Source organism: Watersipora subatra, chromosome 4 (assembly GCF_963576615.1).
Source record: "Watersipora subatra chromosome 4, tzWatSuba1.1, whole genome shotgun sequence".
Taxonomy (NCBI): Eukaryota; Metazoa; Bryozoa; class Gymnolaemata; order Cheilostomatida; family Watersiporidae; genus Watersipora; species Watersipora subatra.
Window position 1 is genome coordinate 66,358,869 of NC_088711.1, and position 25,116 is coordinate 66,383,984.

The 25,116-nt window shown below is 33.6% G+C and overlaps 1 protein-coding gene across 1 annotated transcript in view; it reads left to right on the forward strand.

Annotated features, from left to right (window-relative positions):
• LOC137393492 (zinc finger protein 850-like) overlaps positions 1-25,116 on the forward strand; it is a 317,826-nt gene that overhangs the window by 209,974 nt on the left and 82,736 nt on the right. The window contains exon 3 of the mRNA XM_068080069.1: positions 1,678-2,519. Within this exon, the coding sequence (XP_067936170.1) occupies positions 1,848-2,519 (672 nt within the window). The 5' untranslated portion in view covers positions 1,678-1,847. The remainder of the gene's footprint in view (positions 1-1,677; positions 2,520-25,116) is intronic.

Genomic DNA, 25,116 nt, shown 5'->3' on the forward strand with positions numbered 1-25,116 from the left:
CATGTTGAATCAACGTTGGAATATTGAATGTTTAAAACGTCTTAAAAATTGTTGTAATTACACGTTTACGTTGTCTTAGCTACAAAACACTATTCATCGTTTGACCTAAACACAGAATACGTATGTACATTCAATAAGTATCTATTAAAAAAGCGTGAGTGATATAGAATGTACGTAAAACCTCGTAAAACTTCTAATTGAACTGCCTCGGAGTGTTGCTCTTAACGAATCCCAGGTAAAGTAAGGTAATCTTTGCATAAACTTCAAGAAAAAACGGCAAAATTGATCGTGGGTAAACCCCCAAAAGAAAAAAATGTCTTTTCTTTTGAGCATTTCAACAACAATCAAGTTTTGCCAATGTCAATCTAAAAAATGTCCTGGCAATAACATCACCTCAAACAATGAACCAATCTCAAATGATAGAAAAATCTCTATACTTTTTGATAAAAACGTTTTAAACTTTACATTAGAAGCATTTATTTCGAAACAAGTCATTTGTGCTTTTGATTTATATTATAGTTTGTATATGTACATGTATCTACTAATAATTAAGTAAATACATGGACTTGTGACAGTGCTCTGATAACTTGAACGCTCTGATAATTCGAACACTTTTGCTCGGTCCCGTGAAGTTCGAGTTATATCCATGTTTGACTGTATATATATCTACATCAACATCTATATATATACATCAACATCGGTCACTATACACTTCGATCTTGTGAATTCAAATGACTATTCTTATAACTAAATCTTATAAAATCAAATAATTATTCTTACAATTAAATATTTTAATAATCTTATAAGAATCATTAGAAAAATATCATCATAATTTCCTTTACTTTCACTGCTTTGGACATCAGTTGGAATAACAAAGTATTCATTATAAGTGTCCAAATGCTACAGTCCAGTAGAATCGGCAAAAAAACCGATTATTTATCAGTACTTCCACGTTAATTACAGAAACCTTTGGTAATTGGACAATGTGATAGACTGGTGAAATGTGCACGGTTTTTTCGTGCAATGTGCGCAACTTAATAGTTCTACTCTCTGTCGCACCGCCTTATCGGAGTTTTGTTAGCCGGTCTTAAGTTCGATTAAATAGGCTTGTCAAGTTTTTATTTCGAATTTAGGCCGAATTCATCTGTCTATTTATGTATAATCCGATCAGATGGGTTAGTTTTAAGATATTGCGGTAACCTTTCAACGACTTGGTAACATATTTAAACAGGTTTCTATGTGTTTTGTATCATTATTATAATTAAACGACTCTACACAAAAAGCGTTAAATTTGATGAAGAGATTTCGGTACAAGGGTTTGGTCACAGCCGTTAACGGATAATTTTTCGGGAGTTGTGCGCACATACGCATTTATTATAAATCTCCCAAACTTTGGTCGTGGGAAATTATGACTCCAAGTTTAGAATGAAATAAAAAAATTGAAGTACTAAAAATCCTTTTATCATAAATGCTTTACATCTGATGGTTGGTCCTTGACCTTATACCGTGTGTTTGAATTGTTACATACAATATATTATTCTTATTTGCAATGAAAACTCTTAAAGAATCTTTTCATATTACTTATAGGGTTTAAATGACATTTTTATGATATAAAAATTCTTGAGTGTGTACCATACTACTAAGCTTGCGGCCCAAAACTATCAACTTGTATTATAGGTACAAATTGTGGGCAGAATTCCTTTCCAAGAGATCAAAATGATATATCTGGAAGATTGTTATGCACTACCACTGTAAAGACAAAAATAAAAGGTCTCACTGCAAGAAAACCTCTTCAGTCTGAGATATTCAGTGCTAGCTTTGCTCGCCGCAGTCATCTAACAACACACATGACAACACACACTGGGCAGAAGTCATTTCAGTGTAAGATATGCAGTAGTCAGTTTGCTCAATGTAGTACTCTAACGGATCATATGAAGACTCATACTGGAGAGAAGCCATTTCAGTGTAAGATTTGCAGTAAATGGTTTGCTCATCGCCCTAGTCTAACAAGACACATGAAGACTCATACTGGAGAGAAGCCATTTCATTGCAAAATTTGTAGTAGTTGGTTTGCTCATCGCTCTAAGCTAACACGACACATGAGGACTCATGCTGGAGAGAAGCCGTTTCAGTGTAAGATTTGCAGTAGTCGGTTTGCTCATTGCCATCATTTAACAACACACATGAGGACTCATACTGGAGAGAAGCCATTTCAGTGTAAGATTTGCAGTAGTCGGTTTGCTCAATGTGGTACTCTAACGGACCATATGAGGACGCACACTGGAGAAAAACCATTCCGGTGCAATATATGCAGTAGTAAATTTGCTGATCCCCGTAATCTAAAAAGTCATATGAGGATTCATACTGGAGAGAAGCCATTTCAGTGTAAGATTTGCAGTAGTCGGTTTGCTGAACGCTCTAATTTAACAAGACACATGAGGACTCATACTGGAGAGAAGCCATTTCAGTGCAAGATTTGCAGTAGACGGTATGCCCAACGCTATAACTTAACAAGTCATATGAATACTCATACTTGATAGAAGCCATTTCGTTATAGAGCATACAACTGTACATGTTCAAATGTACTTGGATACACTCATATACTTTTATTTGATTGTGTAAAAATTGTATAGGGAAGGTCTTTTTTGTTATGTAATTGCATCTGTTGTATATTGAGTTATTATTTACTTAGCTAATTGTGGTAAAATATATGTAGCTTTGTGGTCAAAAATTTTGTGTATGTGTTCTATTGAATGACAAGCCTTGGTTCAGTTTCGTTGAACCGATATGAACATGACTAACAACTGCAACATTTTTGGAGATGGGTACATTGGCTGATCCTCCTGACCAAACCTATTGACAGCAAAAATATCGAATCAATTACTTGCGCAGTTAAATAGTTTAGTAATTAAATATTTGCTGCCAAGCTTTAATCTTTATAGTGCATGGAATTTCTTACATACCTGCTGAGCAATAATTCACATAACAGCTAAGGCTTCTTGTTGTGTTTATTATTAGATTTTGTAGTTGAATTTCAGCCTCATTGTGTATCTTGCTGGCCAGCTTAAAAGGTTAGAAAACACAATTCTATGGTATTAAAAACTGAAGATAACTATAAAGATTCTGTTGTAAATACATTTTAATTATGGAAAATATTGTCTATAAGCTGACAACATGTATAGGCTACACCCGAGCTTTAAGACTGTTTTTCCATTACAGGTATACAGAGTGTATAAGCTGTACCCACTGTTTTTCCATTTGTTTAACACACTGTAAAACCTCTATTTGAATGCCATTTACATATGAACGCCTCTTCGACATCCTTTGATCTTTGCGAACCCATAATAGCAATTGATCAGTCGAAAAGTGTCCACAAAATGGTGGTAATAATGACTTAGTTACATCGATAAAAATTTATTCTTTCATTGTTTATGTTCATATCGAAGTTCGTTTTCCAACTCTGAAGGTGTTCATTTTTTCGTCAAATCTTTGAATTCAACACCGTAGACATCATTATTAACTGTGTCAGGCTAATAGTAGTTCATTTTTTGACGCGAACTTGATACTTCGGCATTTATGTATGTGACAAAACAGTTAACATTTACAATGGTATATGAACCGCTACTTTTAGGCTAAAAGTTGTGCTTAGCAATGCAGCAAAAGTTCATCATTTGTGCAAAAGATTGTTTGGACACTAATATCGACTAGTCCCGCAGTGCAGAAGAAGATTTGATGTCGAAACACGATGTGGAAGGTGTTGAGTGCACAGACACCAGACAGAAGCCACGATAGTCAGAAGATGTCTGTACCATCGAAAGCAACAAGCATAATGCAACTGGCAAAACAAACGATGCAAATACCCTTGTTTCAAAATTGTTAATTTTCATTTCTGATTGTATTATAGTAGTATTATAAGTATGGTTTGTTTATGTAACTTGTTCTTGAATGTAAATCTGCAGCATTTGATAGATTACCATTATACAACATAAAATTCGCAAGTGAATAGCGTATTATTAGTTTGTTTGTTTGTTTATTTTCATCTATAATATAACTACAAAAAATAATATGAAGAGTGCTTCTTACAGTATACAAAAACAAGAAAAATAGAAAAAAAGTCACTCCAGGGAAGGTGATGATGAAGTCCCTGTGCGCTATAGCAGGGCTAATCAAGGCGCGGAACCTGAAAGTAGAGTCAGCAGAAGTCTGTCTAGTTAGTTTAGTCGTCTGGTTGTCTGAGGTAGCGCTTCAGTTCATTTTCGAAAGAATCAGCATTTACAACTTTACACAGTGTAACCGGTAGCAGATTCCATAGCAATGACTCCTGATAATCCAAACAACATTGACCAGTTTTTGATTTAAACAATGGTATTTTTATTTTAATGTGTGTTTGACGAGTGGTTAAATGTGTTACTGTCCTGTTTTGGTTTGTTTCATAAAATGTGTTGTGTTTTTTCATCAGTACTTAGTATTGGTATAACTTTTTAACAGTTAAAATTTTATTTAGGTTCAAGAGCGGATTAGCAAAAAACTCACAGGTTTTCTTGTTAATTATTTTGAGTAAACAGTTTTGAAAAACTTTAATTTTGTTTAAGAAGCGGTGTGGAGCATTTCCCCATGCCTCAACACAATAAGAGAGTTTGGAATTGATGAAGGAATTGTACAGAATTAGCAAAACATCCTTAGAGAGTTACTGGGACAATCGAAAAAACAACCCAGCATAAGGTCTAAAGTCTTTTAACAGTTTGGATATATGATTGCTCCAATTCAGCTGAGGGTCAATAAGTACTCCTAAAAGTTTTATATTGTCAAATTTATTTATTGGATGACCATTAATTAGTAGCGATTGTTTATTAAAGTGGTATGAGTTCTGTGGGTTTTTTAATAAAATGTAGCAAGTTTTGTTGAAATTAATTGTTAGTTTATTTTGGTTGCACCAACTTTGAAGGATCTTTAGGTCTTTATTTATCAAATTTATTTGCTTGTGAAGGTCTTAGGATTCAAAAAAAGATTAGTATCGTCTGCATATTAGATTGATGAAAGTACATCTAATTGACATTCTAAGTCATTAATGTATGTTAAAAGCAAAGCTGAACCCGATACAGATCCATGAGGAACACCACATTTTATAGTTTGTGGTGTTGACAGGGTAGTATTTATTTTCATTCTTTGACTTTGATCTTTTAAATAGTTTTCTATCCATTTAACAGATGTTGTTTTGAAACCAATGGACTTTAATTTTGATAACAATATACCATGATCAATGGTATCAAATGCTTTGCTGAAATCTATAAATATACCAAGAACACAATTTCCCTTGTTAAAAGCTTGGAATGTTTTGTTTGTAAAGGAATTAATTGCATCTCTTGTTTCAATACCTTTTCTAAAACCAAATTGATTAGAGTCTATATATAGAATGCTATTGCATTCAAGATAGTCCATGATGCGGAAATTTATAAGTTTTTTTTGTAATTCTGCTAAATATCGGATGAATTGAGATAGGCCTACATTTTTCACATTTATTTATGTTTCCTTTTTTATACAGAGAGTTAATTCTTGCAATTTTCATATCATCTGGAATAATTTGGGTAGTTATGCTTTTGTTTATGATGCGGGAGAGTATACAGCCTAAAGAAGTAGCATTGCGTTTAATAACATTGCTTGTAATACCATCTAAGCCAGCAGCTTTCTTTTCGCTTAAAGACTTTATTGTGTCCATAATCTCTTGGCTGGTAACTGGATGTAATTCAAAGCTTGGATTGTAATCGGATAGTCTGTTGCTCAAAATTTCTGTTGGAAGGTTTTTTGCTAGCGAGGGTCCAACATTAGTAAAATATGTTTTCAATTCATTAGCTATTTCTATATCTGAACATATTAAATTGGAAGTGTTGGAAATAGCTTCAAGTTGGGCACTCTGCAAATCTTTGTTGTCGATTTGTTCAATATTTGTGTGTTAATTACTTTCCAAGTTTCTGAAGCATTGGAGCAATTGTTAAAACTGTCCTTGAAATAAGAAAATTTTGCATGCTTCAATTCAGTTGACAATTGATTTTTAAATTTTTTGTATTTTAAATTTTAATTTTGTATTAAGAGGAGATTTAGATAACTGGCGGTAAATATTGTATTTCTTTTTAATTTTATTCAGCAGAGCATTGGTCAGCCAAGGTTTGGTATATTTGAATCTCTTGTTTCCGAAGGACCCAGACCTCTCAAGAATGCATTTTGCTATCAGATTTTGAAGCGTTTTAATAAAAAAAGCATAATTTGTGTTGAGACATTCAGGAATGAAGATATTATCCCAATTTGTATTTGTTATATTTTGTGCTAATCTATCGTAATGAATATATTGTTTATTTGTGGTTGAAAAGTTACCGATTTAATCATTAAAATTAGAGTTTTTTGTACTTATGTAAAAAGTAGGTAGATGATGACTTAAATCACATTTAATAGTTCCTGAAAATATGTTGTTTTCCATTGTGTTTGTTAAAATATGATCTAAACAGGACTGCTTTTGTTTTGATAGTCTTGTTGGAGTTGTAATAGTGTTTTCAAAATTATATAAGGAAATTATGTTTTTATAGTTTTCAGTTGCATTGTTATCTATATAATCAATATTGAAATCGCCTAAAATGAGGTACTTAGAATCTGAGGTTGTTACAGGAAATTTAGGTTATTTAGAAATAAATCGAGGTCGATTGATAGAATCTTTGCGGTTTTGATTGATAGAATTTGAATAGAATATTTGATAGAATGCTTGCGGTTACCTTAACACGGTATATAAAAACACGGTAACACGGTTACCTTCTCATTATTCTTCTTCTTACGGTTACCTTCGGTTATCTTCTTCTACTGTATATAAAAAATTAGCTTTTAGCTGTAAACTGTAACCAACATGTAAATCAGTGCATTAAAGATGTGGTTGTGTCAGAATATGCATGAAATGGCAATTTTCGTGAAATTATAACTCTGCGAATAAAATCATCCTGTAAGGTATATATCGAGTGATTCTAACTCATTTAGTGCATGTATTTCATGTGAAGAACTTTAATAGTAGCCAAAGATAATAGGGCCACTCAAATATGACTATCAAAATTGCTGGTGAAATATTTTACGCTAAACTTTTACGCCATGCATTTACCTTTGCCCAAAACTTTCAAACTGTTTTTTATGCTTTTTCTTCGAAGTATTAACGATGTGGTCGCATCAAAAAATTCGATTTAATGAAATTAGGACCAATAAAAGGCTAAAACACCAGCTACAATTTGATGTCATTTTTGTCTTTGTAGACCAATCCTGTACAGAGATATATGCGTTTGAATGAGGCCATCTTTTGAAAAGCTCACATTCCAGCGGGTGCTTCATTCGTGACGTAACTAGTGATACATCTAAAAAGAGTCCACGAGCGACAAATATAAGATCGCTTCATTAGCTAATCATCAGCACAAAACTTTTATATAGGTTGTAATAAATGTTATCACTCGTAAAACGCGTTGTCTGTGATCTCAAATTTAGGGATTTTACTCTATTATTATATCGCATGGACATCGATATTTACTGAATTAATCAACATCGTTACTTTAACGTATTACTCGATCGATACGTTTTATTGAACAACAACAGAATTGTAAAAATTGCTGTAAAGTTACTGCGAAGGTGACTTCTGAGTTTTCTGGGGATCAGGTAGTTAAAGTGCTACGGAGGAAGATAGGAAAATGGAGGTAAATTTATCTTTTACTTTGAGTCTCCTATAGATATACTGTTGAGTTTACATTCAGATTATATTTCCCTGTTCAAGGTTATAATGTAATTTCCTGCGCATTCGAGATACGTATGTACAGTGAGTTCTTGACTGCTTCTTTATAATCCATAGCATCTAGAAATACAATGGCTTAGATTGATGAATATCCTAAAGGTAATACTTTAGTACTCATTAATACATGTACTAATTAATAAAATTAAAACTTTTTGCTATCACTATTCATCGTTTTATAATTTTTTCTCGGTTCACCTAACTATATTTGCTTCAAATTTTCTGAGGCAGTTTTATCTAGTAATTTAGATATATGATTTGACTTTGTATGTTCACTTCTCACTTGTAGAAAGTGAAGAAAATCGATTGATCAATGTAAATCTTTAACTTCCAGAACCAAAGCTTCGAGTCGTTGGCTTGGCGTACTTATGCTTTTGTTAAACATTTATTCATTTTTAAAATTACACCCGCAATCTATCTAACTCCCAGTTTGAAAGCTTTCAGTAGATACACGTTAGAATGACATATCTATGAATGACATATATTTATTGCATTTGTTTTACTGATTACAGGATGTTTACGTGGTCCCACCAGCCGAAGCAGCTTTGTCAGTATGGAAACTGCCATAAATGGGAAAGAGAGACTTGAATGTGTGCTGCATAAACCATGATGTTTTTTTTAGTTTATTGCAGTAGATGAAATTGTCTTTTTGTATCACTTACAACTATGTGAGTAGCCACGACTTGATGAATATTTTAAATAAAAGCTTTATGCTGAAACGAAAATTTTTTTGTTTGTGAAAATTATATAATAAAATAATATTGTTGAAGATAGGCAAACATGATTTGCAGAACATTGAATATATTATAGCCTCGGTGACACCTGTGTTGAAGTCTTTTCTGATAGATTGATTTATGAAGTGCAATCAGAGCTGCATGGACAGGCACTTTTGCATAGCTCGACCATTTGTTTAGTACTTGAATCAACAAATCAAATGTGACCAGTGAATTTTTTCTACACATTGATACCAATGATGACTCGATAACATTTATAGTCGACTATACATACAATGTACATGACTTTTAGGGATGTAGTTGGCTTCGCCACCTATTCTTTTCAAAGACGAAGCTTGCTTATTTTACTTACGGTACTGAGAAACTAGTCTTCGGTGTGGGCAATGATATACAGCCCCGCCTCCAGGATAGGCAGCGGGCATAATGTGGGCGAGGTTTTTTGGAGGCTCTATACCATTAGTGTGGGTAGCGACGGAACTTTGCTGATACAAAGACCTTATTCTACATAGTTTGCTTGACAGAATTACCGTAGACCGGTAGAATTGGTAGTCGGTACTAAGATGTTTACACAGCATTTAGAAGAAGCTAATATGACAAGTTTTTAACTTTCCTTGTTTGAGGCCTTTGAGAAATTTGTAGTAATGTAACTGTAGCTGGATTTAAAATTTTATTCTAGCCAACACGAGCAAATACAAGATTAAATATATACCAATAGAGCCGCGTAGGACTAAACTTTTATCGCAATAGCCGATGTGAATACGAGAGATAGAGACAGGTTGTACCACGCGTTACATCATTTTGGGCAAGTCTGGGCATATTTTTTTGGCCTGAGCGTTTTTACCGCAACCGAATTTTTTCGATTTTAATCTTCAAATATCTTTGTAATGAGATCACCTAACGCAACAAACAACATATCAACTGATAGACAAAGAAAATTATTTTCTTTTAAAATCAACTCTAATTTGACGCAACCACATCTTTCAGCGACATCGTTAAACATAGCTACAAAATGAAAATGCACCTTAAAATTTAAATTGAAAGCATCAACAAATTGCTAAGCACGGCACAGGGCCTTAGGCTATAATATCTTCACATGTTTGTTGCAAGCAATATATATCAGCTGGTAGAGATATATCATGGCTTGCCAATGCATATTTATCAAGATATTTGACGAGTTAGCAGATTGATTGCATCAAAAAGGATTAACGTACCTCTGCCCAAAGGAGAGTGATAAATATAGGCAACATTCGCTTTGCCTGTAAAAAGGTTAAATTGACCTCAGAAAACTGACAAGTTTTTAAAAAACACAATTATTTAAAAAATGGAACGCCAGCCTCTATTTGAACGTCACCTCCATTTGACCACCACCTCCATTTGCCTGCCTCTATAGGAAAGGTTAAAAATGGAGCGCCATTGCATTCAAAATGAGGTTTTACGATTTGTTGTTAGGCCTGAGGCTAAAAAACTTGACATACTAGACATACTTGCTGCCGTGGCAAAACAACTATTTTAATAGTCACAACAGAAGGCATCTGTAGTCAGTGATTGGCAGATTTACAGGATAATTATATTATTATTTTAAAAGTAGTATGAGTCGTCATTCATAAATAGCAATAAATGATAATTATTTGTGATAATAGGTGATAAACTTGACATTGAACAGCAACAAACAATGCTAATTTTGTTTTCATACATTATCGCGATTAAAACAACATCCTGCAACAACTTGTCTGCGTCACTCTAAGGATCTTTGTCTAGAATAAAACAGTATAAATATTGATAATGTTTGTAAGTCTACGAATATCAGTAAAACGGGTATGATGTGTATTATAGTGAAAGTCACTTTGGCTTTTGTTCAAGTGTTTTTAATTTGCAAACTTTTGGTGCACTGCGTACATAATAATTTAGTCAAGTGTATGTTGCTGCGGTCTCCACAGCGACTCTCTTCCCTTTTATTTGTCATTCTAATTCACTTATCCTTAGTCTATCAAGTAAGAGGGTGGAGCGTAGCACTAGACGGACTTTGATTGCTTACTACTCAGCCTTATGAAAAACTGAATCTTTTTGAGGAAGAAATGGTGATAAGTCAGTCAGCCAGACTAAAGTTAAACATCAAGAAGACTTGAACTGTAGTGATCTGGAGGTCAGAGTGATACTGAGATTACTCACTTCTCATGCTATTGACATTGTGCATTTAATTTTATGTGTATTTGACATTCCACATGTGGTTTGCCTTTAAAGCCAATAATTGTCAGACTTGTTATTTTAAGAGGACTTTTGTGTTCCTCAGTAGGTTATGGCAACAATTTTAATAATTGTTTGAATGATCAAAGTGACCTTTACAACTACAACCTTTCATCTTATCCAGCTCACACTTTCAGTGAGTACTTTGGTATTCGCAAGCCTGCCTGTGAAATGGCAATGGCGGTCATGGCCATATAATTTGAACAAGTTTTGATAAATTATGTTGTTAAACTTAATATTGTGGAGCATATGGAATGCTATATAATAAGTATTGCTGTTTTTCAGCATTATATTTAATTACATATTAGATGCTTTTAAAATAAGTAGAACGACAAGTTTTTGTTCAGGGTTAGCGGTCCAAATACAAATCCTGTTATGCTTTCAGATTTCTAAAAAGAATTAGACTTTTTATTACGAATCGATTATTAAAGTGATTTGAACTTTTTTATTTAAAGATTGATTATAAGTCACATTAAATAGTAAATTATACACTTTATCAACTGAAGATGTGCAGATGATGGATCTGTCACATAAGAAAAATAAAAATAGAATTAATGAAAATAATCCCGCGACTAAACACGAGCGAAGCGATTGTTGGGATATTTATGATAAATGCATATGTGCACACAACTCACAAAAGTTATTCATCAACAGCCATTGCTACCCCTTGTACCTAAATTTCATCAACAAATTTAATTGTTTTTCAATAGAGTCGTTCAAGTATAATAATGATACAAAACACATATAAACCTATTTAAATATTTTACCAAGTCTTTATTATTTGCAGGCAATTTCCTAAACCTTGCTCATCTGATCGGATTATAAATGAATAGGCAGACTCTTTCGGCCTAAAATCGTTATTAAAACTTGACAAGCCTTTTTTTGATCAAAATTAAGATCGGTAAACAAAACGCCGAGCAACAGTGAGTAGAACCATTAAGTCGTGCGCATTTCACCTGTCTATAGCAATGTGGAACTGCCAAAGATTTCTGTAATTAACGTAGAAGTATACTGAAAAGTATTCCTTTCTTTTTTGGCCGATTTCAAAGTAACTGACATTTTGGACACTTATGAGTACTTTGGTATTCCAACTGATGTCCAAAGCAGTGAAAGTAAAGGAAATGACGATGATGTTTTTAACGATTCTTTTGAGATTATTACAGTATTTAATTAGAATATTAAGTATTCTATTTTATAAGATTTAGTTATAAGAATAATTATTTGATTTTATAAGACTTAATTATAATAATAAACATTCGAATTTACAAGATCGAAGTATATAACGACCGATGTTGGGCAATATGTTACTGTTATTATTTTTCCTAAAAAAATTGTTAAATACAATTTCTAAAAATCTATATAAATATCACAACTTCTTGATATTGTTTGCTATGACGTTTTAAAATGTAAACAAACTTGTACATTGGTTTTCTCTTATTACTATATTACAACATGTATATTCATAATATTGGTTATTCTAATAATATCAGTGCATTTTACTTCTAATATTGCATTTCTCCTATTGCTGGGGAGAGATATAAACAGATATTATTTTCCTTTCATTATTGCTGTTTGCTGTACATAATAACATCCAGTACATTACAGCTACCATTGCAGTTATACTATTACACTGCAGTGGCATTTGACTGCTAATATTGCAATTCTCAGCCCTCAGTACCCTTTCTTTTTTCCAATATTGCTTTGGTCGTGGGCTGTATGACAGGGGTATTTCCAGTATATTTAATTTTCATAAATTTTCAAAACATTGTATTTATAAATAAATAGGGCGTACAAATCTAAAGCTTTTTTACGTTAGAACAGTAAATAATAAAACATTTTATGATATACTATATCCAAAATACTACGTTAAGAGTTATTTAAACTATAAATTGATGTTTAAAATATAATAAAATGTAGCTTAAAAAAAGCAATGATGTTTTTGTATGGTTTTTAGTTGTTTTGGTCTTGTCATGTGACAAAACTTTAAAATAATATAAAGTACTCAAACTAGAGAAATATTTGATATAATATTTTTAAATAAATAGTGCGGCGCGAAGTTAAAGCTTTGTCATGTGAAGTTTCTGTAGAGCTTTGTGTAGAGCATGTAAAACTCTGTCATTTCATCTAGCTTTCTCTAGTGACATAACTAAAGCTTTGTTACTGGAAAAAAATTGGTAATATTTTATAAATACATGAAGAAATATTTAAACTATAAATTAATGTTTAAAATATAATAAAATGTAACTTATAAAAATTCAATTGTGTTTTGTGTGGTTCTATATAATGTTGTATAAGGTAGCACACCTGACTGATTTTATCTTGTAACAAATAAATTTTACGAACTGACGAACTGACTCTTCCTGTCAAGCAAAAAGTATATTCTCTATATCAATCAACTATCAATTCAATCCTGCGAATTGGTGTATGATCTGTAATATACACTATTTATAATTCTGACACAAGTTGTTTTCTGAATGTTTGTATACTTATCTATAAGTAGATGTTTTGCCTCGCTTGGGCACCAATGTTTGTTCCTTTGTAGTATGAGTGTTAGCCACTGTTCTAATACCGGTATATAGCCTATCTCGGGATCAATTTCAAATGCTGTATGCAAACTCGAATGTCGTCGTATCAATAATAGGTTGGCCTATCTCAGGCTTCAATATATTATCAGGCTTATTATTTATCAATAATAAGCTTCACTTGTGTAAGGCATTGTCATTGACTAATACAATCAGATGTCAGGAGCCGGATATACACGATTGGACGATTGCAATCTTGAATGCGTCTTGTACAGTTGATCTGATTGGCTCCTCATTCTATTAAAGGTATATAAAAATTTACTGTAACGTTACATGGTCTCAGAAGTAAAACTACATGTCTGTAACGCAACGATATAGACAATATTGTGATATTGCTGTAGGCTTGAGACTAGCGTGGGGGTATACATATAGAGCGGGTGAGGATTTGGAAGAGTCCCATTCTATGCTACTACTACTATTTACAATACAACAAGGGCGTAAGTAATTAAGTAATTGTCAGGGTATAAGTTTGTTAATAAGAATAGAAAAAGACAAATTCAGTGTGACTGGTCTGTTTGTGAGGGTTTGGATGAATCCTGTATTAACGAAGGTACATACTACTACAGGAGCATAACCAGATTAGTGATGGCAAATAAAAATGCCATAGAGAGGAGAGTTTTGTGCAATGTTTTGTTTTTACAGACCAAAACTTGGCGGTCAGTTGACAAACATGTAAAAGACGGTTCAATATACTAAGAATAGCCAAGAAATATTGGGAAATGGAGGAAAAGGAACATATCTCAAATCTTTTGATTTTGAATTTTTTGAATCTCTGAATTTTTCGAATTGTGGTTGGGGTTAGTGACAATAAATTGAGGGAGCAATTGAGTGATATTGAAAACTTAAATTTGGCCGCATCCATTATAACAACCAAACAATAGGTTTCTCTGCATGCCGAAACACCGAAATTAGTTGGGGAACAACCTGATGACAGCTTGGATTATGTAAGGCAGTCAGGTTCAGCAAAATATTGAAGAAAGGATCAAGGAAAACAAAGAACAAAGACCAAATGTTACATTTGCAACAAGGAGCATCATCCAAAGAAGAAATGTCCTGGTAAAGAATCAACCTGTTATGTGTGCAAAGCGAGAGGACATTGGGCTAGGGCTAAAGCATGCAAAGAGAAAAAGTTGAGTAAACAAAAGAAAACTGATGAAGTTATACTAGAATCGGAAAACTTGGGGAGTCTTTACTTGGTTTCTGAATTGGAATGATTAGGAGAAGTAACTCTAAAAAAAACATCACTGAGACTCAAAAAGCCTGAAGGTCACAGACTTAAAATTACACTCAGAATCGATAAAGTATAAAATTGATACTGGCGCTACTCTAGCAGCTGTTCCTTCAAGTATGAGTGGACGGGTCCAAAATATTACGCATCTTAAAACAATTTTAAGGAGGGCGTAATCATAAGTTAATTTTGACAGGTCAAGCCGAGGCGACATTGAGCTCCTCAAATTCTCAAGTGCAAGAAACTATATATCTTGTTAAAAACCTAGTGACAACCCTGTGAGGTAAACCGGCAATTGCAAAGTTAGGTCCATAGATATAGTAAACCCTAGATTGGCGAATAGCTATTATTACAATGGAGAAAAAGGGAGGCCTATAATTAACTGTTGTTTTCACGACGTTATGTAGTAGTCATGTGCATCACAGCATCAATGCTTTCAATTGAGCAATAAGTTTAGTAGTGGAAGCACGCTTGGCATGCTAGATTTTAAGTCATAAACGTAACAATAAAACCAAATTCTTAGTGAAACGTCATCAGATAAGACTACAACACCCCAGGTATATCCTGAATTTCCCATAACAAGACAGAACTTCAACTCAAAACAAGAAGTTCTCAACAATATCATAAGCTATCTATGCTGATTAAAGACACCAAGCTGAAAGCTGCTAGTGGAGAATAATAGGAAAATCATCATCAGTTTGTCATTCGTTTTGAGTCAGCAGCCAAATCTGTACATGAATCAGGCATTACTCAATATCTTTTCAGCAACTACCCTTACATCAACTACTTCCTAACCTTTAAGATCAACCAGGATCACATTGAGATCCTGTTTTCCACAATACGATCTAAGGGTGGGTATAACAATAACCCGGATGTGCAGTGCTTTAGATCTGCACTTCGAGCACTGTTCATAAAAGCAGATATCACACCAAGTTCCAATGTTAACCGTATTGATCTGGATGTGAGCAGGGCTGAAAAAACTGGCCATCTCCTGCTACATTCTCTGGTTAGAAAGAAAAAGAAGAGACAAAAGCTGAGGAAGGTGAAGATGAGGAGTTCGGTGATGAGGATTTTTTTTCTAACTCAAATGTGATGAGTGTATCAAGTTCTTGACCAATGTAGAAGTAGTGGGAAGTAGAAATAGTGATGACATAACCCTAATATCAATTAAAAACAGAGGAGGATTGGTGACCAGATTGATAGGCCGAATATGTATTGCTGCAGAAAAGTGCCTACGTTCACACATGGAGATTTATGGTATCACACAGAGAGCTTTTAAACAAGTAACATCACAGACAATAACATATATGTCTTATTACATAACTTCAATCAAGGTTTTACATGTACAGTGCATGCCAACAGTCTACTCAAAACTATAGTAAATTGCTATACTAAAATCAGAATACACCTGCCGCTTCAAAGCAGGAATCTAGTTCAACCAACCTTAGACAAAAACTATCTCGTCTAGTTATTTTCAGTCATGTCTAATGGGTGTTTAATACAGTGGTCCAGCGTAACTGCTTCTATATCTCATTTGATTCATTAGTTTGTTATTAGTTTAATTTCTATTTGGTCACTCTTCGTATTATCAATGATATAGAAGCTTCTAAATTATTGGTATTATTCATTACCATGCATGTAACGTTCTTGTGTTTCTCATCCAAAGTCATTACAGTCATACTTCGACTTACTAGCTTAATGCGTTTCGAGACTGAGCTTGTATGTCAATTTACTCGCATGTTGGTGCAATTTATTTATATATAGAACAATTAAATATATATTGATTGGTTTCCATACTCTAAAAATGCAAATAAAACACGCAAAACAATATATTGTTACAAAAAGAACATGTTGGTTATTGTCCTAACTTACCACATGCTTTCAAAAAGCAACAAATAAAAAATAATGCAAGGAAATGTGATTAATTAAAATGTAAAATTAAATACATACAATAGCAGCTAACGCTAGCATTTTCTAGAAAGGGAGAGATAAGTTATCCTTCATTACAACAGTTGACTTTGATAAATTTGGATTTCATTCAAGTCTTAAAGACAAACTTAAAAGCAAACCTAAAAGCAAACTTTAATCTTTAACTTAACATAATTAAAATTTCTTCGGCGTTCATAGTTTTAAGTTTCTTGCTGGTTAGCGATTTTTTCTTTTGTTTCGCTCCCACGACCAGGCGGCCGTTTTAAGAGAAACCTATCTAAAGGCGTTTGCCTTTGTTGCCCTTTTAACATGTTGCAATCAGGACGAACACAGGTGTCATCACCATGGGTTAATGCACGACCACTAGCCAACTTGTCCAAATGTCTATTTTTTATAGTCTTGATAGATAGCACCGGCCTTTTTACGTAGCATCGTTTTAGTTACGCAGTCACCGGCCAATTGTTTGTCTTTTATCCAAAGCCTAAGCAGTCTCTCCATCAGTGGTCGTGAAGATCGCTGCGTCGTTTAGAAACTATGGTTAGTCCTTTTGCAAACTAAATGCCTTGAATATAATCCTTGTGTTTGATATATGTGGGTGTATTTCTGTCATATTGCTGAGCTAGCTCAATCACGTATACATATTTTGCATATTTTTCAATAATCTTCCAATTAATATAGATTGTTATCATTCGCTTTTTCTTTGCATTATGTATCATTTTACTGGCAAACTTTCGGTCTACACATGGTACTTTTTTACTGCACTGAAAATCGCGCACAAAAAACATGGTACCAAAGTATAATCTGAGCAGTTGAAAAATACAGAGTGATGCTGTTCTCATAAAACACCTCCAAAATACTTGGCAACTGACTCATGTGCTTGTATCTCAAACATGGCTCGTATGTTAGTGCTAAAACTTGCTTAAAAGCTGGCTCGTACCTCAAGTTTCTCGTATGTTTCTCGTAAGTTTCTAGTATTACTGTAAATAAGTTTTACACATTTCCAATAGAATATGCAGTCTCAGATGCACAAATATGGAAAAATTGAGCAGTTTTTAGTGCTAAAGCAATAGGAGTTAATAAATCAGCTGATGTGCTTTGCACATCACCATGACGTTGCGTTATGCTAATTATAGGCCTCACTTGTTTTGATTATTCGCATATCTAGGGTTTACTATATCTATGGTTAGGTCTAATTAATTTTACGGACAGCAATGAGACTGATGTGAAGAAAGAGTGGATCAAGAGGTATCCCAAATTATTTACATGTCTAAGTTCGATGGACGCAGAAGTAAAAATCACAATAAATGATAACGTTACTCTGTTTTACAATCAGTTCCTGGATGGAAAGCGGCAGCTAGGAAACAGCTGTTGCTGGAGTGATTTGTATGGGCATTCTATCTGAACAGAAGATAGATGTAAAGAGCTTCAGGAAGGAAATTTAAGGAAGATCAAAGACACAAACAGGCTGCATGTTATAACAGTAGGCATGCAGCTCGAACCAGACGCCCCATCGGTATTCAACAACAGGTGGTCATTCAAAAGAAAGGCAAATCTCCAACACAGGTGAATGTTATTGGAACTCGAAGAAAAGAAATAGTGGCTGTTGGATCTCCAAGGAACTTGCTGTGCAAAAACAGAGCTAATGTATATAGATAACCTATGTAGAAAGACGTAGAAGATAGCTCAGGTGTACCATACTCGGAATCACTAAGCAGTCCTAGAATAGATATGAGGACTTACAGAGCAAGTAATGAGAGTGTAACTTAAGACGGAGCTAAATCTGTGCCCAGGACTCCTTCATTTCAAAGTCTAGTCGCAGCGAAACCCGCGGAGCACAACAGGCTTAATAATAATAACAGAGCACTGAGAACTCTAGAAAGGAAGACCCGATATGGGAGACAAATAACCCAGCAGGTTGAACTTATAACTTTGTTGTTTTAGTTTCAGGTACATAGTAGGTTTGTTTCTGTTGTATTCAGGATATGAAGACTAGAGTATTGGGCAATTTAATTGTAAGGGAGTTGAACGACCCCTCATGAAATATTATATCTATCTCAGGAGCAAACTGGGTGCATTTGTTACGGCGTCTATCTAGCAACTTAGGTGTTTTTAGGGATTCAAACACATACATACATATCGGTCTTGTTAGATTTACAATAATTGATGAGGACAGAAAATGTGTGGCTATAGAATATCTTTATGGCATTCCACAAGAAATGTTAAGGCCAACGAGAAAGATGGTACAAGCAAATAACATTTTTGTAACATTACGCATTATTTATCCCATCTGCTTAAACACTTATAACAATAATACCACCACAAAATGTGAAAAGTACACTGAGCTTATAAGAAACCTGGTTATGGTACAAAACTCAAGAATTGTAAATATGAATATGTCAGGAGGTTGGGCAACTCTTGATATGCATAAAAGAGTATTTACGAAAAGACATTATTCTTATGCTTCCAGAAGTCATTTTCTCAGAGATGGGCTACATCCTAGTCTTTTGATAACTGAAGACTGGAAAAAGAAATTGGACGTGTCAATAGAATAAAGAGTATGAAAGTGACAAGTAAATTAAATAAAAGTCCAAAAAAACCCATCAAAAGTATATATATATTTCTTATGATGTTACTGGCTAGTTTATAGATATATAACTACAGTAACTAATGCCTAACATTAGCACTAATGCAGTTTAATTCAGTTCAAAGAAGAGGTTGCAGTAAGCGCGTGTTGGCATTCTATTTGAGTGATCAACTAGCAAGCCAGTTGACAAAATTTGTATATAGATCATTGCATTTATGAGGCAGTTTGGATATTGGATTTTTTATCTGGTGAACAATTCGCAGTATTGTATCTCTTATTTATATGTGATGGTGCGGGGGGGGGGGGGGGGGGAGTGGGGATGGCTTTTGGTTACAGTGAGGTGTGTTGGCACCATAAAGACACCACATAGAAGGAGCTTGAGGGAAAGGTGTAAGGCATTGTCATTGACTAATACAATTCGATGTCAGGAGCCGGATATACAAAATTGGATATTCACCATCTTAAATGTTTCTTGTACACTTGATCTGATTGGCTCTTCAATCTACTAACGGTATTCAAACATTTTATGTAACCTTACAACTAACTTGGGCTTAAAATGAATGAAAAAAATCATTCAAATAGTTTGCAGTATAATAAATGCATATCTTGTCAAATGAGCGATAGAAAGGTGTCCTCAGAAGCGTTTAAGTATTATCGTAGTACTCAGCCAAATGGCCTTATCTCCTCGTAGTAGGAAGGGTTATACAAGTTTCCTCATCTGACCGGCTTATGATTTATTCACTTTCAGAGGCTTCTTTTATGCAAGACGTTTGAGAATAACAACTTTTATTTGGTTGTCAACATTTTTCTAACGTTGTGCAATTGCTGACTACACATATCGCAACCAATCAGTTGCGGCAGAGCGTTTAAGCTCATCTTTTTGAGAAGCCCATGATTTTTGAAAAACTTAACCAATTTTCTGACCATGGAATTTACAAAAGTGTCTCTATCTTTTTTTTCAACTTCAAAACTTTAGGAAAGTTTCTGGAATATGTATTATGATCAATTATTCCTGGTTTTCAGAATGTTATATTTTTAAAAACATTATTTTAGCTATGAAAAATTATTAAAGCTTAATTTTCAAAGACTTTGCTTACTACTAGAAGCTAGCTTCTTGGGAAAATCCATGATTAAATGGAATCCCATAAAGGCATAATTGATATATAGGATTGCTTTCCATGAGTTTGATAATTTCCGATGACTGCTTTGATATTGCCAGTGTACAATAAAATAAAAACCAACACAATACATAAAATTTACAGCTAGCATAAAGCGAAAGGCATAAAGTGCAAATATTAAAAGTAAACTCAAGTTATGCAGTTATTGTTTATATGACATACTCAATATTTTCGTTGTAGCTCGGGGATGTATGCATGGAGGCTCTTTTCTACTCTGTATAGGCTCTATATAAAAATCAACAGCTGTTTCCTTCTCGCGTCTCTCTTTCCGATGTTAATGCACAATTTTGATGTCTTATGTTGAATCTGAATAAATATATAAATAAATGTACCTAATTATATATTATGGTGGGATACAGTGACTTGTTGTTTTCCTGTCTAGTTAGCATCTGACGCCGTTTAGGCGGTCTATATGTTGGGTCTAAGATGAATAGGTCATTTAACTCCTTTTATGTGTGTACTGTTGTCATCATAAGTCATAGTAGTTTTTGGTTTCCTTGGCAACATAGGTCATCCTGTTTTCTCTCAGAACTGATATCTGTCAGATCTATCCATAATAATCACGGTGTTGTAAGCCACTTAAGCTATGTAGATAGTGATATACTGATTATCTTAACATTCACTATAATCACACCTTGTAAGAAATACGTTTTCATAACATACTTATTGATTGATTGGTAAGTGGTAAACTATTTATGTTTACGCTAAACTTGTCAGACAAATATCATTTAAAAATCTTTTAAATATGAATGTTAATCTTTTTTTCCGTCAAAGGCCCATTTAAAGTTTTTTTCCAAGTACACAGAGATGCAAGTATTATTGTCCTTCGCACTATTAATAATGTATTTCAACATGTTTTATAAAATACAACCAAACTCTTCATGTGAGCCGCATGTAAAATTTTTATCATGTTTATGGTACATAAGTGAGACAAGACACTACAATACTACCAGCTTAGCTTCTTTTTCTACTCTCAGAAATGATACAAAATTGAGGTCCGCAGTGCCGCAGTCCGCAGTGTGGTTTATCTGATTTTTCACGAGGTGACACAGTATACTTTAAAGAAAAGTGGTAAGAAATGTGAAAAAGTTGTTAACACAAACCATTAATAGTACAATTACTGTACAGATTAAGCAATTAACATGCGGTTTATCATTTGTATAGCCTAAAATCCCTATAACATAGACATTCTTGAAATGGATCAATTATGCTGCAGGACAGTTCAAAATAGTAGCAATTAACATACAAGTCAGTTGAAAACTCAGAGTGACTAAATAAAAGTTTTATACTAGTAAAGTTTTGATGCCAGAAACTAAGTTGAAGATGATAATGCTGGGTAATATACCTTTTAACAGTACAAAGGAATTGCCAAGAAACAGACCAGTTTGTTCTTTAACTTTAGATTACACTGTTTTAACATCATTCAACATTACAATAAGAATCATTTACAGACAGAGTGAATATTAACAACATGACAAAGACATGATACTTTTGATGGGAGTTGTCCCTTTTTTTAAATATATCTTTGCAGGTGCAAGATGCTGAACAATGGTATCACCTTACTAAGTAGTCAATGTTCACATTTATTAGGTCAGTCTTTGACAAAAAAAGTTGGCAGTGAGGCCTTTCATTTTTGCTTTTTGATTGTTATCCAATTCACTTATTGCAAAGATGAAGCTGCCTTTTTTCTTTGGTGTGGTTAAACTTTTATAAAATGACTTTTATAACCTTACAAAAAAACTTGTACTGTACCTAATCAAAATGCATCAGATTTTATAGTTTTATAACGTGATGCGTAGATCTGAGATGTTCTACTAAAAAGACTTGGCAAGCATGAAATAAGCTAATCCCTCATGTCTAACTAGTTATAATTTGCTTGATAAAAATATCATATAAAGGGAGTTGTCTGCTTTGTTTAACTTTGAGTTATCCTCTCTGCTAGAATAAGAAAAATAGGCTCCGCCTTGCAGTCGTAACGAACCAAGCAATCGCACATGCGATGTGTGATTGTAGGCACACGCGCGTTTCAACGCAGAATAGTTTTGTTCAAATCTTTTTGGTGAGTTAAAGTAAAAGAACTATTTCGCAAAAAACTGGAACACTAACTTTTCATTTCTTTTTTGACTGTGTCAGATAGCTTAAATATGTTTTACTAGCATTAAGTAGGTGGAATTGTTTGTGCATTACTCATAAATATTGACATCATATTTACAAGTTTAGCCGTTAGTGACGCGTTGTATAGTTAACACGATAATACAAAAGTCTTTGCCGGAACCTCAAAAATTTTTTGTTTGATTTTGTGAAAAGAGTTAGTTTGCTGGCAGTATAACTCGTTTTATTATTTTGATTTGGGTCGAAATGAAGTTTATATTTACGTATTTTGGTCGGCCTTGAATAATAATGAAACTGTTGCCTAATTTATGTGCAGATTACGCGTGTTAGCGTTCATCCATTACATAACTGTGCATGTATCAGAAATCTGAAAACGTGGTCGATTGTTGTGTTGTATTGCAACAGTAATAGTCTCTACACGCACTGTTTTTGTATTTTAGGCAAATTTTACAACAAGACAGTAACAAAATCGCTTAGCATTCAATATTTTTTGGTTTTTAATGCCACAATTGTTATTCTTGTATATTTAAAAACTAAACAACAACTGACTTACTACATAAGTGAGACAAGAGAGTAAATGATTATTACATAACAATTACATAACATATGAGTGAGTCAATATGAACAAAGAGTATGACAAAGGCTCTATACAAATACATGATAATGACGGTGGTCAAAGTAAAAAACTGGAACATATTCAACACTCCCACATAGTATTGACATGCACACTTATTAATCTGGTAGCCCCACGTTCTTCCGATGTACTCCAAAACGGTTTCTGCATAGGGGTTTAGTTAAGATATCGGCAGTAATATCAGCAGATGGACAGTATTTAATAATAATGTGTCCATTTGCAGCAACAATAACTCTTATCTTAATTGGCAGCGGCTCATCATTGACTTTTGTTTTTACAAAATGTTTTAAAACGGTAGGTACAGTGACAATACTCACCAATTTGTCGGTTACAAGTTAATATTGATTACATAATTTGGGCTATTTCTATCGAAGTTCGCCAAAATCTCCAGACATAAAAATTGTGAGGATGTAGTAATGCCATGAACATAGTAGCAAGTTTTATAGATAGCTCAGCTTATAGTTAATTAGATACTTATAACGATACAGATATGAATTTGTGATCGAGCATCACTAGTGTGCATGTGCCTTCATGAGCATGACAAACATTAGTGAAATACCTCAAATGAAAACAATTTTTTCTATCAATGTTTGTAAAGTAATTTCTTGACTGCTATTCCGCCTTCCTTTAAATGAGTTTACAAATAGCAGCGCTAGAGTTCCTTCACGAGTATAGCAACATGCGTAACCTAATCCAAATCGAAATAATTTTTTATAATATTTTAAAGAAACTCAAAAGTTAAATGCTTTTTTTATTATAAATAATAATCAAATATGCATAATTGATTATTAGGTCATATTTTGGGACTGACTAAAAGTATCAATAATTTGTTTAATGTTAAACATTTCACATTAAATAAAAAGATTATATAAGTAAACTCCTAAAACAGCCTATTTTCCTGTTGTTTCCAGTTTGTGGTCAGTCTGAGCGTATTCATGGACTTCACTTGCCGGTGACCAGTGTTAATATGCTCTAGACTCAAAATCACAAAATTCAAGCATTATACATGGATGGATAAAACTTGAACTACATTTCCATCTATATACAGTGGATATAAATTTAATGCTTATTTGTCATTTGTGGATCCGTCGTCCAAATGCTCAATTATAGGGCTTAAGTTTTAAGAATGAAAAAACCTCTTTGAACGGGATTTGAACTTGGAAACTCCAGTTTTACTGTCAGGCATTCTATCCACTACGCACAGCTTACTTACCATAATATAGAATAGTTTTGCACATGATTGTTACCAATCTCTAACAACAGGTAGTTAAAATACTCATGCTTCAGCTAACACACTTGAACTACTACAAAAAATATGTTTCCAGACTTCCCAAAAATGCTATAGGTATAGATATATGTCTATAACTAAACTTAATTGAACTTATAAAACAAAGAAATAGTAAAACACTTTAAAACCTCCATTTAAGATTAAAATAATAAATGCTGTATATGTTGATTGTAAATATTTTATTGTAAAAAAACCTTTTGTTGTCGCTGTACAATGACGGAAATGCAGCTAGTTTAATTATATACTTGAATATCCAACAACTTGAGATCTCGTACTTAAATAGCCAACAGAAGAATAGCCAATAAAAACAGCATTATCAATGTCTGTCTTACGATAACAAAACAAACATGGAATATTATTAAACCTAAACTAGGAATATTCAAACTATGGTTCTATTCTGATTACCTTTTTGCTTGCTTAACTTGAAAGTACTCTATCAGGTATTGCTAACAAGACTGGATTCATACATACAAATGACACGCATGGTAAACAATTTTCCGGTGTAAACTGGTTATATATAAACCGGTTATATATAAACTGGTTATATAAAGTAATGTACAGTAGAGGTTAGCATCTAAAGTGATCGTGGTGATTTCTTGTACTAAGTTCAGAGTATTTCTGTTCACAGCATTTACCATATACGCCACATTTTCACTGATCTCAAGTCAGGCCGATCCTTTTGCAGTGATTCTACTACGCCTGTTTACTGCTTGGTCCAAAAGTTAATCTCTCTTATTGTATTTATATTTCAGAACCTACAATTCTGAATCAATCCAATTGGTTGTTGAGCCATTTT